Genomic DNA, 13926 nt, shown 5'->3' with positions numbered 1-13926 from the left:
GGCTTCAGCAGTGAACAAAAGCTCTGCCTCATGGAGCTTACATCCTAGTGGAAATCAGTTTTGGCATGTCTATGATCACACTTTTAAGGACCTGATCATAGTCATCCTTTCTAAGGCCTCCCTCCTGAGTAATGTGTGATAAATGCCACCGTTCTGACTGATGTCCTTAGTGTACCACTTACGAGGGTTCTCTGCTGTGTGGGCTCTTAACCACTGGGATGTGTCGAGCTATGGCTGAAACACAGACTTTATTTTGTTTTGGCCACGCAGCATGCGGGATCTTAGTTCCCCGTCCAGGGACTGAACCCGTGTCCCCTGCAGTGGAAGTGCAGTCTTAACTACTGGACCGCCAGGGAAAGTCCCTGAAACACAGACTTTAATGAAAATATTTTCTCTCCTATTTGACCAAAGGATTAGATGAATTTAGACCTCACTGAGGTCTTTGACAGACACCATTTCATAGAACTGTTTCCCTCCGTGGATCCTCTGATAAAGTTCCTCCCACTCTCATCACTTCTTCAAAATTCATCCTGGATAAATGTGATGATGTACAAAATGTGACCTCCAACTGAAGCGCTGACCGCACAGCTCATAATGGTAAGGCTTCTCTGCTGTGTGAACAGTCTGATGATTCTGGAGTCACAAGAACCATCTGAAAACCATAGTGTATACACTTTCATATCTGTATGGTTTCTCTCCAGAGTGGAGACTATGATGAAGCTGAGGTCTTGAGATGTCACCGAAGCACTCAATACACATCCCCTATTTATAGTGTTTCTCTTCCATGTGTGTCCTCCAATTAATCCGTGAAGACTTTCCCACACGCCTCACAATTTGATGGTTTTCTCCCCATGCCCCCAACCCCGAGTATGGGCTCTCTGGCAGGCTTGAGGCTGTAGATTCTGACACAGTCTTTACCCTTTACTTCTCACATCTGAATGTTTTCTCTTCACTGCTGTCTCTCTGATGGACCAGAATGGCCTGACCGAAGCCCTTTCCACAGTCCTTGCAATTACAGAGTTTCTGTCCTGTGTGGAGCCTACAATGAATTTTAAGATCTTCACTGTGACTGAAGTCTTTTCCACACTCCTTACATTTGTATGGTTTCTCACCGGTAGAAAACTGAACCTGACATCGCAAACTCCAACTTCAAGCCCTGCCCCTACTCCTCACGCTTATAAGGTTTCCTTCAATTCAGTGCCTTCTGATGAACTTTAAAATATGAATTGATAGAAGCAGCTCTTTTTTAAAAAATAGGGATTCTCTCCTGTATGGACTACCAGATGGATTTCAGAATGGGAGTTTCTCCTGAAGTGCTTCCCACAGGCTCACATGTGTTTCTCTCCAGTGTGGACTCCTTGACGGGCCTGAAGACTGAAGCCCTCATCACTTACTCAGGATACACACGGTTGCTCTCCAGTGCGGATTTTATGATAGGCCTAGGAGTGTTAGAGCTGGCAGAGGCCTTACCAGATTCCTCACGTTTACAGGGTTTCTATCCCGTGGGGAATCCCCTGATGAATGTAAAGATTTGAGCTACAAATGAAGCCCTTCCTGCTTTCCTCACATTTGGACAGTTTCTCTCCCACGTGAACTTTCCAGTAAGCGTTCTGTGCGGGTGCATGACGGAAGCTCCGCCCACATACATCAGGGTTGATGGGTTTCTCCTCAGTGTGGATTCTCTAATGGCCCTGAGGATGCAAGGTGTGAACAAAGGCCCTACCGCACTCGACAGTTAATAGCGTTTCTCTCCGGTCTGGATTTTGCAGTGAACACTAAGTGCTGATCTACAGCTAAAGCCTTTCCCATATTAGTGAGCTCTGAACGAAGCCCTTACCACACCTAAAGCATTTTCCTCCCATGTGAAGCCTCCAATGAATACAATGAGCTGAGCTGTAACAGAAGCCTCTCCCGCATTTGTTACATGTGTAAAGCGTCTTTCTGAAGCAGACTCACTGATGAAGATCAAAGTTGGAGACATTACTGAAGGCTTTTGCACACGCAGGACACTGGCAGCTTTTCTTTGCTGTGTGAATTATTCTGTGCTGATCACTGGTTAATAGCTTCATTCTGGCTTTTCCATAATTACTGGAGTTATGAGATTTCTCTCTTTTGCAAACTCTCTGAATGTCATAGTGGTCTAAGATACAACCAAGCTTCCAACACACCAATCATACTTCGTGGTTCTTTTTTTTTTTTTTTTGCGGTACATGGGTCTCTCACTGTTGTGGCCTCCCCCGCCACGGAGCACAGGCTCTGGACATGCAGGCCCAGTGGCCACGGCCCACAGGCCCAGCCGCTCCGCAGCATGTGGGATCCTCCCGCACCGGGGCACGAACCCGTGTCCCCTGCATTGGCAGGTGGACCTTCAACCACTGCGCCACCAGGGAAGCCCTCATGGTTCTTTTTTCATGGGAACTTGCTGACATCTACTCTTATTATCCTGTGCTTGGGTCAGACATGTTTTCCACCAAGAATGCGAGCCTCACGAGGAGGGAAGCTGAATTTTTTACATTATTGGAACTACCCCCTTTATGGTTTAAGATATGATTTTTGTCTTCAGAAAACTGAGCCAGTGCTCCTGCCTATACTTACAGGAGGAATTGCCTCGTTTCTGGAAATGAGAACCATCTATCATAGACTTTTGACACCTGGTTAAATCACTGGCAAGTTGTTGCTAGAACTGCTAGCAGGAAAGCTCTTTGTTTCCACCTCACTTTCTTTGTTGCCTCCTATGAGGACAGAGAATTCAGAAATGTGGACAAGTGACCTGCCTTGTTCAGAGATTTCAAGATTTCGCACTTAGGACACAAAAGTAAACTTTAATAAACTCTGGGAAGGTTCAGCTTACGTTTTTCACCATGTAACATGTTCTCTGATTTACAAGGCTTCAGAAAGCAGTAAGTGGTCCACTAGGCTCCACTTGGCATTAAGTGAGACCCACTGAAGACCAAATTAGAAATCAATTGGCTGCAAAGTGACAAAAAAGACAACACTAACAAACAACTAAAAACAAACAAATGAAAAGAAAACCAACCAAAAAATTCCACCTCAATGAAGACTGAAACTTCACAAGTTTTGGCAAAAGAATTCACTCCTTATGGTAATGGAATTACAATGAGAAAAGCAGATGGAAATACCATATATTTAGAGGTTGTGCTCCTTCATGGAGAATATTTTGAGGCAGAGTTTAGAAGAGTTTGTGCTATAGAAAAGATTAAGTCACAAGGGAGAATTAAGTATTATGTGTGTCAGTTTTAGACTGAGAGAGGTTTTGGGTTTGATACATACTGATAACTTGTTGCGCTTCTTTTTTAACTGAGTTTCACTAAAGTCCTGTAGAATCTTACATAATAAATGATGTAGTTACATTAAGTGGAAATTTTAATGAAAACCAATAACATAGTCAATACTCTAGCACATTTGGGCTTATGTTATATAGTCTAAATATTAAATATTTAAAACTAGAAGTTTAAAATCTAGATATTTAAAACATGTCTGGAAATTTCTGCACAACCTAGATTTCTGGAAACCTAGTCTTATTTTTCTAGATTGATATTGACTACGAGTTGTCTCACAACTATTGTGAGTTCTTGATTACCTCCAAAATAATTTCAGGTTTAGAAATTTCTAAACTGTTTATCGTTACTATGATTCCTAAGTTTCTAAATTTAGACAGACACCTAAACGTTTGAGATTTTTTTTTCAATTTTTCATCTCACTGTTACATGACTTCAGAGGAATTGTTTTGAGAACTTTACTTCCCACCCTGTAAGAACAGTCAATTAAAAGTTGTCTCTCCTTGGGCTTCCCTGGTGGCGCAGTGGTTGAGGGTCCGCCTGCCAGTGCAGGGGATGCGGGTTCATGCCCTGGTCGGGAAAGATCCCACATGCCGTGGAGCGGCTGGGCCTGTGAGCCATGGCCGCTGAGGCTGCGCGTCCGGAGCCTGTGCTCCACAACGGGAGAGGCCACAACAGTGAGAGGCCCGCGTACCGAAAAAAGAAAAAAAAAAAAAGTTGTCTCTCCTGGGGACTTTCCCAGTGGCCCAGTGGATAAGAATCCACCTGCCAATGCAGGGGACACGGGTTCGAGCCCTGGTCCAGGAAGATCCCACATGCCGCAGAGCAACTAAGCCCGTGTGCCACAACTACTGAGCCTGCACTCTAGAGCCCGTGAGCCACAACTAATGAGCCCTTGTGCCACAACTACTGAAGCCCGCGCGCCTAGAGCCCGTGCTCCGCAACAAGAGAAGCCACTGCAAGGAGAAGCCCGTGCACCACAACGAAGAGTAGCCCCCGCTCGCCACAACTAGGGAAAGCCCATGTGCAGCAATGAAGACCCAATGCAGCCAAAAATAAATAAAATTAAATCTTTAAAAAAAAAAAGTTGTCTCTTCTGGAACAGACTGGTGGTTGCCAAGGGGGAGGGGGTTGGGGGAGGGACGGAGTGAGAGGCTGGGGTTAGCAGATGTAAGCTTTTATATACAGAATGGATAAATGAGGTCCTACTGTATAGCACAGAGAACTATATTCAATATCCTATGATAAACCATAATGGAAAAGAATATTTTAAAAAAGAATATATATATATGTACTACTGCACGGCAGTAATTAACGCAACATTGTAAATCAACTATACTTCAAAAAAAAAAGTTGTCTCTTCTGTTGTCGTGGCAGGGGCTTGATGAACAGGCTCTACATAACTCTGCTGAGCTGAATGTTTCAGAATCTGGGCCACGCTGCACAACCTACACATCTGGACATCAGGGCCCTACTCGAAATAGTTAATAAAATGTTCACAGATGGGATTAGCAGGGGATTTTTCAGACAGAGTTTAAAGTCATTTTTGCCTTAGAACATCACACTGGAAACTTATGCTAATGTCTAAGGGGCTGTGAGGCCTTGGAATGGTTGGAATAACTTGCAAGCTTGGGAGCAAAGTACCTTTATCACCCACTGCCTGGAATGCAGTGTGAAAGCAGAGAGTGGTCCTTCAGCTCTTGCTGGGATATTTCTCCCATGAGAATTAAGGGGAAAGAAAGCTGATGTGGTAACATACGTGGTTTTAAAAACCTAGCAGTAATTCAGAGCTCCATAAATTCCGGGAAAAAAAAAAAGCAAAAACCTGGAAGCTAATCTTTTACAACAGAGACAGAGTCTGGGAGAATGAAGAGAACAGGGCTCAATGCAAACTCTGAAAGCCAACTGTGAAAATGGACTTATAATGTGTCTGGAACCCTCATGTGGATGACCCCTCCCTTCCTTCAGGTTCCCCACTCAAATGTCAGCCCATCCATATAAAATTGGTTACTTTAGGGGCTTCCCTGGTGGCGCAGTGGTTGAGAGTCCGCCTGCCGATGCAGGGGACACGGGTTCGTGCCCCGGTCTGGGAAGATCCCACATGCCGCGGAGCGGCTGGGCCCGTGAGCCATGGCCGCTGAGCCTGCGCGTCCGGAGCCTGTGCTCCGCAACGGGAGAGGCCACAGCGGTGAGAGGCCCACGTACTGCAAAAAAAAAAAAAAAAAAAAAAAAAAAAATGCTTAGGCCCTGCTAAAACTAAATTAGAATCTGTCAAGGCATCTGTAATTTTGGAAAGCTCCCCAGGTGATTTCAGGATGCAGTCAGGGCTGAGAACCACTGCACTAGGGGATGAACCCAGATGATTTGTGGCCTGAGTCCTTGCTCCCAGCCCCTACACAACCTGCCTCACTAGGAGTAAGGGAACTAACTGCCCAAGGGCTCCCAGTGAGCCAGGAAGGGAGCTAAGCCCAGCATCCAGGCCTCCTGACTTCCACCTTCCCTCTTCTCTCCATTATAGATACCAGTGGAGCAATCTCTAAGAAGAAAGAGAAGCATCATGGTTTCTTAGTGCCACTGGAGGCAAATACCCAGAGTGGAAAGGCAGACCTGATTTTAGATCTACCAGATCAACTTAAAAAAAAAAAAAAATAGAGGCAATTCTTATAAGCCCCTCCCTGTGCTGAAACATTCTGAATTCAAAGGATAAAGAAATCATGTTAAGCAGATTTTTTTTTTCGGCCGTGCTGTGCAGCTTGTGGGATCTTAGTTCCCCAACCAGGGATTAAATCCAGGCCCTTGGCGGTGAAAGCGCGGAGTCCTAACCACTGGACCGCCAGGGAATTCCCAAGCAGATATTTAAAAAGTAGTCTTCAATAAGCAAGACATGGAAACAACCTAAATGTCCATCAACAGATGAACGGATAAAGAACATGTGGTACATATATATACAATGGAATATTACTCAGCCATAAAAAAGAATGAACTAATGCCATTCACAGCAACACGGATGGACTTAGAACTTAACATACTAAGTGAAGTAAGTCAGACGGAGAAAGACAAATACCATATGATATCACTTATATGTGAAATCTAATATGACACACATGAACTTATCTACAAACAGAGACAGACTCACAGACAGAGAGAACAGACTTATGGTTGCCAACGGGGAGGGATGCATTGGGAGTTTGGGATTAGCAGTGGCAAACTATTACATATAGAATGGATAAACAGTAAGGTCCTACTGTATAGCACAGGGAACTATGTTCAATATCCTGTGATCAACCATAATAGAAAAGAATATGAAAAAGAATGTATATATGTATGTATGTATAACTGAATCACTTTGCTGTACAGCAGAAACGCAACATTGTAAATCAACTATACTTCAATTAAAAAAATAAAAGAAGCCTTCGTATAGAATATTTATGTTTGTTCAAAGGTAAGATAGCATCCAAGTTTCAAAGTGAAGGGGGTGAGAGAGAAGAGGATACCTTGAAATATCTCTATGTGCTCTACATATTCCTTCTGAAAACTTCTTGCTTTTGTCATGCTTGATATTACAAAATAAAATGTCTTACATATATTTAGTTTTTGCCAGACTCCAGCACCTATATATAATCCAACCGATGATATATAGTCTCTTTTAACCCATACAGTAACCTCATGAAATATGTAATGATATTGTCTGTATTTTACATCTTTGACCCTGAGGCACAGAGAGATTAAGTAACTTGCCCAAGGTCACTGAGTAAGTGTTAGAGCTCAAAACTAGCAGGTCTGGATCCGGAGTCTGAGCCTTAAGTGCTCAGAATATTGCCCCTAATCAATCAGCTCCCCTTCTCGTTGCCAGGGTTCTGCCTAAGATGGAAATGTGGTTTTGTTCTTGCATGACATACCTCTATGGCTCCCCTGCGCCTTTAAAATAAACACACAATTCACAGAAACTTTCCAGGTCAGACCTTTTCTCTCCCTCTCACCACACGGAATTTCTGGCCTTAGTATTCCACTTGCTTTCCCACAAAAGCCTCCAGGCCTCTCCTTGGGCTGTTCCTCTTTTACCATGGCCTCTTCCTGCTCATCTAGCTTTTAGACTTTAATTATTCTCAGCTTAAACATCCTCTGCTTCAATATGTTTTCTCCTGGTTTTGACCTCATCCTCAAAAACTTCTAAGCCTACTTGACATCCTAATGAAAGCAGAATATGCTGGCCAAGAGCCCAGGCGATGGAACCAGGCTGCTGGGACTTAACTCTGGCTCTGCCATTTCCTGGCTGTGTGACCCTCAGCATAAGCCATTGTTCAAGGAACCTCTCTGTGTCTCTGTTCCCTCATCTGTGAAACAACAGGGTCTTATGAGGAATACGCAGACTGATACCTGCAAAGCATTAGAGTCTCTGCCTGTTAAGAAGTGCCCAACAGATGCTAATAATTATCATCATTATGATCAAAGTTACCATATGATACATATAGGAGCCACACATTAGTGCTGGTTTGTTTCTAAAGACATGTGTCTTAGATCATGAAAATATTAGCAATAATTATATGTCAACTTTTGAATATTCTGAAAGTTGGCAGATGCTCCAAGAAATAAAGCAGCAGTTCTCAAAGGACAGCCTGTGGACCCCTGGGGGTCCCAGAGACCCCTTCAGAGAGTCTGTAGGGTCGAAACTATTTTCCTAATAATACCAAGGCACTGGTTGTCTTTTTCGCTGTCTGTAATCACAATGATGGTGCAAAAGAATGCTGTTTAAAATCGCTAGCACCTTGGCATAAATCAAAGCAGTGACACCAAAAATGTAAGCAGTCACTGTATTCTTTTTTTTTTTTTTTTTTTTTTAAGCGGTAAGCAGGTCTCTCACTGTTGTGGCCTCTCCCGTTGCGGAGCACAGGCTCCGGACGCGCAGGCTCAGCGGCCATGGCTCACAGGCCCAGCCGCTCCGCGGCATGTGGGATCTTCCCGGACCGGGGCACGAACCTGTGTCCCCTGCATCGGCAGACGGACTCGCAACCACTGCGCCACCAGGGAAGCCCCACTGTATTCTCTATTGCTTTTCACTCACAGTAAAAACAGTGATAGTTTCACTTAAGAAAGTTCTTGATGAAACAGTAAAAGTTATTAATTTTTAAAAAAAGTTATTAATTTTACTGCATCTCAGTCCTGGGGTATACGTCCTTGTGATAGTCTACAGTAAAATTTATGCTTACTTACTGCATATGCTTACTGACAACAATGGTTGGCCCAAGAAAAGGCAGCTGTGGCCATTCTTGGAGTTACCAGGAATACTAGGCATTCCTTTCTGGAAAACATCCCTTTTCTTGAAAGAACAACTGACAAACTATGGTTGCTCAGATCTAGGTTATCTGGCAGAACTTTTGGAAATGAACAAAACAAGTCTGTTACTTCAAAGAAAATTACTGGCAGCAAAGTATTGGAATTTTGGAAAACTTGTATCACTGAGAGCTTGACAGCCTCCCAGTGCTTAAAGACTTAAGGTCTTTAGAGACAACTTTTCTGATGAGACTGGTGATGGTATTGACAAATATGATTTTTTAAAATCTTGTAAAATCAAATGTGTCAATATTTGAAATATCTGTAAAACTCGGCCATTAACATTTTCCAATTGAGCGATGCATCATTTCATAAAACATTAATGGATGAAAGACTCAAAGTACACAAAATACAAAACTGACCAAAGGGTTGTAATGTAATGTAATACAAAAAGTACTCTGATATGGTTTCAGATTCCACATAACCTTAAGAAACTATCACTTGTGGCTCTTGGGTGCAGTATCAAAGGAAAATATTATCTGTAAAGTCTATTAAAATAATCCTTTCTTTCCTAACTATAACTGTGGGAGGCTGGATTTTCTTCATCACTTTAACCAAAACAGTATCTCACAACAGATAGCACAAGAGAACATGAAAATCCAGCTGTTTTTCTTATAAAAAGTCAAGAATTAAAGAGATTTGCAAAAATGTAAAACATCATACTCTTCTCATTAAATATGTGTATGGAAATACAGTTTTCTCATAAAAGCTAGTTCTGCTATAGGTTTATTTTAAAAAACAGATTAATAAAAAATTTTAAAGTAATTTTTTTAAAGTATTACTATTCCTGAACAGTAAATACACTTTTCATAGGGCTACTCTAAATGTAATTTGTATAAAGCCCTTAGACTGGAACTTAACAACTAAGGCTTAATTACTGGCATCGCTCACAACAAAATAAATACACAACCTACCTTTTCTTCCATTTATGTGAACATCTTTTACAGAAGAAGAATGCCAAGTCCTACTCACGTGGGGCCCTGGGCCAGGAGCCAAGGGGTTACTTACCCCCTGCACTTCGGTGCAAGTCCTTCCTGTGAAGTCAGGGCTGGGGAAGGAAAGGAGGCTGTGAAATATCACCATTGCCCTAATGAACTACAGAGGACATTCCAAAGCTATTAGGAAGGTACTGCTATCAACCCATTTAACAGATGAGCACACAGAGGCACAGAGAGATTAAATAACTTGCCCAATGTTATACTGCCAGAAAGTGTCTGACAGGTGGGGGAGGCGAGTTGGGGGAGCTGAGCGCGGGAAAGACTGCAACCCGGGCCCGCGCCCAACTCCGGGACAGGAGAATCTCCCCAAACTCGAGACGACTTCGCCTAACTGAACTAAAACTGTCGTCCTTACATCTCAAATATCCGCTTTTCCCCTTAAACTCACAACCGGGTTGCTGTTGCTCGAGAGCAACTCGAGGAAGTTCCGAAGGGTGGCGGGACGCGAAACTGACAATCATTACTCGAAAAGATGGTCACAACCTCGCCCACCTGGGCCGGAAGTGCCTGCAACTACCAGGAGCCCTAGATCAACATTTCCCAGAATTCCCCATCACGGCCCTTTGGGAACGGAAGTGCCTGGGACTACACGGAGTTCCTGGACTACACTTCCCAGAACGCCCGAGGACAACATCCACAGCCCCGCCCATCGGGGCGGAAGTGCCTGCGAGTACTCGGAGCTCCTGAGACGTGTTTCCCAGAATGCCGAGGGGGAGCGCTGTCCACGGTCCTGCCTGCCTGGTGCAAAAGTGCTTGCAGTCGTTGGGAGCGCCTGGGCAACAATGACTACAGCCTCGGCTTCCTGGGCGGAAATGTGGATTACTACACTGATTACATATATTAAATTTCCCAGAGTCCTGGAGGGGGAAATATTCTACAGACATGTTGTTCTGGAGCCCAAATGTCTCCAAAAGAACCCAGAGCTCCAGTGGACTGAGTGCCACTGACATGCTTGCCTGGACAGAAGTTTCTTTTTCTAGATCTGGATCTTCTAGACCAGTTTCCAGAGTGGCTGCATGGGGGTGCTTCCTGCCATGCAGCCCTTTGGTGTTACAAATAATTGGGTTCAGTTTGGATGAATTCTGTGCCGCTGATTGAGCCCAGTTTTCCCTTTTCTTTTTCTCACTCCCCCCCTCGCCTTTCTCATATAACTATACTAATAAGCGGTTGTCAAGGAAATATGTTGTATAGGAGAGAAAAGTGAAGCTTGAAATATGGAAAGAAAATAAAAATCATCATAGAGATGATGTGTGGGTTAAAAACGGAGATCTTGAAAGAGGATTGGCCTGAACTGCACTGAACAATTTAAGGAACACAAGATCTCAGTCTTACCTTGACTGGATTGCCTTCTTTGTTCCATGTGTACCTGGATGCATCTGGAACTCTTAACGGTGTCAGCTAGGGTGGGCTGTTGATTCCGAAGTACCAAGAAATCACAAAAAGGCAAATGTTCATCAGGTCATAATGCAGAAACATTAAAAACTTCCAGCATTTCCTTGATTTTAATTTCTCACTTTAAAAGTGAATGAGGGCTTCCCTGGTGGCGCAGTGGTTGAGAGTCCGCCTACCGATGCAGGGGACACGGGTTCGTGCCCCGGTCCGGGAAGATCCCACATGCCGCGGAGCGGCTGGGCCCATGAGCCATGGCCACTGAGCCTGTGCGTCCGGAGCCTGTGCTCCGCAACGGGAGAGGCCACAGCAGTAAGAAGCCCACGTACCGCATAAAAAAAAAAAAAAAAAAAAAAGTGAATGAAAGCTGCACTGGCAGGGAACTGGAATAAACACTGCAATATTGAAAGGGGTAAATCCTATATAAAATCTTGAGAATATTTCTTTTTTGAGTTTATCTCAGATATTATATCACCTACTACCAACCTGATCTTTGCACAGTAAATCCAATAAATTAATAACATGCTTTAGTATTCCACAAGCCAGCTGAAATCAGAGAGGCCATGATTTATCCTGTGAGATATGGGCTCAAGTCCAGAAAAACTGTAGAACAACAAACACTACCACCACCAAAACCAAATCCAAACCAAAACAAACAAAAAACCCCACAAAACCCCAAACCCAGAAAGGTTGTCCTGTCTACTTTTCTCTTGCATAAGAATGAAATATTCTATTATGAAAACTTTAAAAAACACCAGTGGAGAAAAAAGTTAAATGTGCATAAACTCATCTTACAGATTCAACGTTATTGATGTGTTGCCCCATGTGCTTCATCTAACTCTTTTTTCTTTCTTTTTTATTATCGAAATAAAGTACAGATCCATGACATCTTGTCATTTCTCCCTAAAATATTTTCATATATTTCTCAAAAACATAAGGACATTTATTTGCATAACCACAATATTATCACACTGAACAAAATTAATAATACCTCCTTAATATTAATTTATTCTATCCTTATTTGAAGTCCCAAATTCTTTCAAAAGTCTTTCACACTTGGTTTTTTTGAATATCAAAACACGTCCATTCATTGCATGATTGTTGCATAAGTCTTGTGACTCTCCTGCATCTTCTTGACCTACTGAAGAAATTATATCAGTTGTCATGTAGGATTCCCATATAGTGGATCTGTCTGAGAGCTTCCTGGATCTGTCATTTAACTTTTTCCTCAATTGTTGTTTTATGTGGAGGACTCCAAAGCAATGCACACTGAGAGTAAGAGTGAAAAGGGAAGTAGACTTTCAGCCCAACTCTGAGTCATCTTTATCCCCTGAGAGTGTATTAAGGAAATCCTGGATTGCTGACGGCCTCACAGCTAACTGTTGGAAGAAAATGACATTTTCTCTGGAAGAAAGACATTACCAACCTTGGCTACAAATTATCACTATGTTAAAAACTACAACATAGGGCCTTCCCTGGTGGTCCAGTGGTTAGACTCCGTGCTTCCACTGCAGGGGGCACCAGTTTGATATCTGGTGGGGAAACTAAGATCCTGCATGCTGCATGGCAAACAAAACAAAACAAAACAACAAAACCAAAAAAACTACAACATAAATAATGGACAAAGTAAATTTTAACATCAAAAAACTATGCTGGGGGCTTCCCTGGTGGCTCAGTGGTTGAGAGTCCGCCTGCCGATGCAGGGGACACGGGTTCGTGCCCCGGTCTGGGAAGATCCCACATGCGCAGAGCGGCTGGGCCCGTGAGCCATGGCCGCTGAGCCTGTGCGTCCGGAGCCTGTGCTCTGCAACGGGAGAGGCCACAACAGTGAGAGGCCCGTGTACCGCAAAAAAAAAAAAAAAAAAAAAAAAAAAACTATGCTGGAACTACTATAGGATACATCATAGTGATAAAAGATTAAATTATCCAAGAACATAACACAAATATATATCTACACACATGTAATAAATATCCTCAAATATATTTTTTAATCTGGCAAAACTAAAGGGAGAAATACTCTCTGATTACCTAATAAAATACACACACATGCGTGCACACACACACAAACAGTAAAAAACAGTTAAGTATATGGAAAAATTAACCCAATTAGGAAATTTGATCTAATTATATGTAGAATACACATCTGCTCAGGTACATATAGAATGTTTACAAAATTTGACCATATGCTGGACCATAAAGCATAAATAGCAAATTTCAAAACACTTTAATAATATAAAGTATATTCTCTGGATAAGGTGCGATAAAGCTAGAAATCAGTAATGAAATCCTTACTAGACAATTGTAGCATGTCTGTAAATTAAGAAAATCAATCTTAACCATGAATTCTTTTTTCTTTTTAATTTTTGGCTGTGTTGGGTCTTAGTTGCTGCCCACAGGCTTTCTCTAGTTGTGGAGAGCGGGGTCTACTCTTTGTTGAGGTGGGCGGGCTTCTCATTGCAATGGCTTTTCTTGTTGTGGAGCATGGGTACTACGCACGCATGCTTCAGTAGTTGTGGCACATGGGCTCAGTAGCTGTGGCACACGGGCTTAGTTGCTCTGCAGCATATGGTATCTTCCTGGACCAGGGCTTAAACCCGTGCCCCCTGCATTGGCAGGTGGATTCTTAATCACTGCACCACCAGGGAAGTCCCTGTAGTAAGTCTTGAGATCAGACATTATGAGTTTTCCAACATTGTTCTTCATTTTTTAATATTTTTAAAGCTACTCGTTTCATTGCTTTTTGTATAGATTTTAGAAATAGTTTGTCAATTTCGGCAGTAACTCCTGCTGGGATACTGAGCGGGACTATGTTGCACTTATAGATCAACTTAGGATAAATGGCTTAACAATATTGAGTCTTCCATTCCATGGAACAGGTCACATCTCTTCGAGTAGTCTTCTAAATCTTT

The 13926-nt window shown here is 42.8% G+C and overlaps 1 protein-coding gene across 5 annotated transcripts in view; it reads right to left on the bottom strand.

Moving 5' to 3' along the window:
- The window catches only part of ZNF235 (zinc finger protein 235), a 58533-nt gene extending 48360 nt beyond the window's left edge, over positions 1–10173 (bottom strand). The window contains exons 1-2 of one of the 5 annotated variants that reach the window (XM_067717972.1): positions 10017–10173; positions 9545–9678 (exon numbers count right to left, since the gene is read on the bottom strand). In XM_067717972.1, the coding sequence (XP_067574073.1) occupies positions 9545–9556 (12 nt within the window). In that variant the 5' untranslated portion in view covers positions 9557–9678; positions 10017–10173. Of the gene's footprint in view, positions 1–9544; positions 9679–9983 lie in introns of all 5 variants that reach the window. The other 4 variants (XM_067717977.1, XM_067717973.1, XM_067717978.1 and 1 more) reach the window with 4 other exon arrangements.
- Between the last annotated feature and the right edge of the window lie 3753 nt (positions 10174–13926).

The sequence above is a fragment of the Pseudorca crassidens genome, chromosome 20 (assembly GCF_039906515.1).
Source record: "Pseudorca crassidens isolate mPseCra1 chromosome 20, mPseCra1.hap1, whole genome shotgun sequence".
Classification (NCBI taxonomy): Eukaryota; Metazoa; Chordata; class Mammalia; order Artiodactyla; family Delphinidae; genus Pseudorca; species Pseudorca crassidens.
This window is presented reverse-complemented; position numbering and strand designations above follow the sequence as displayed.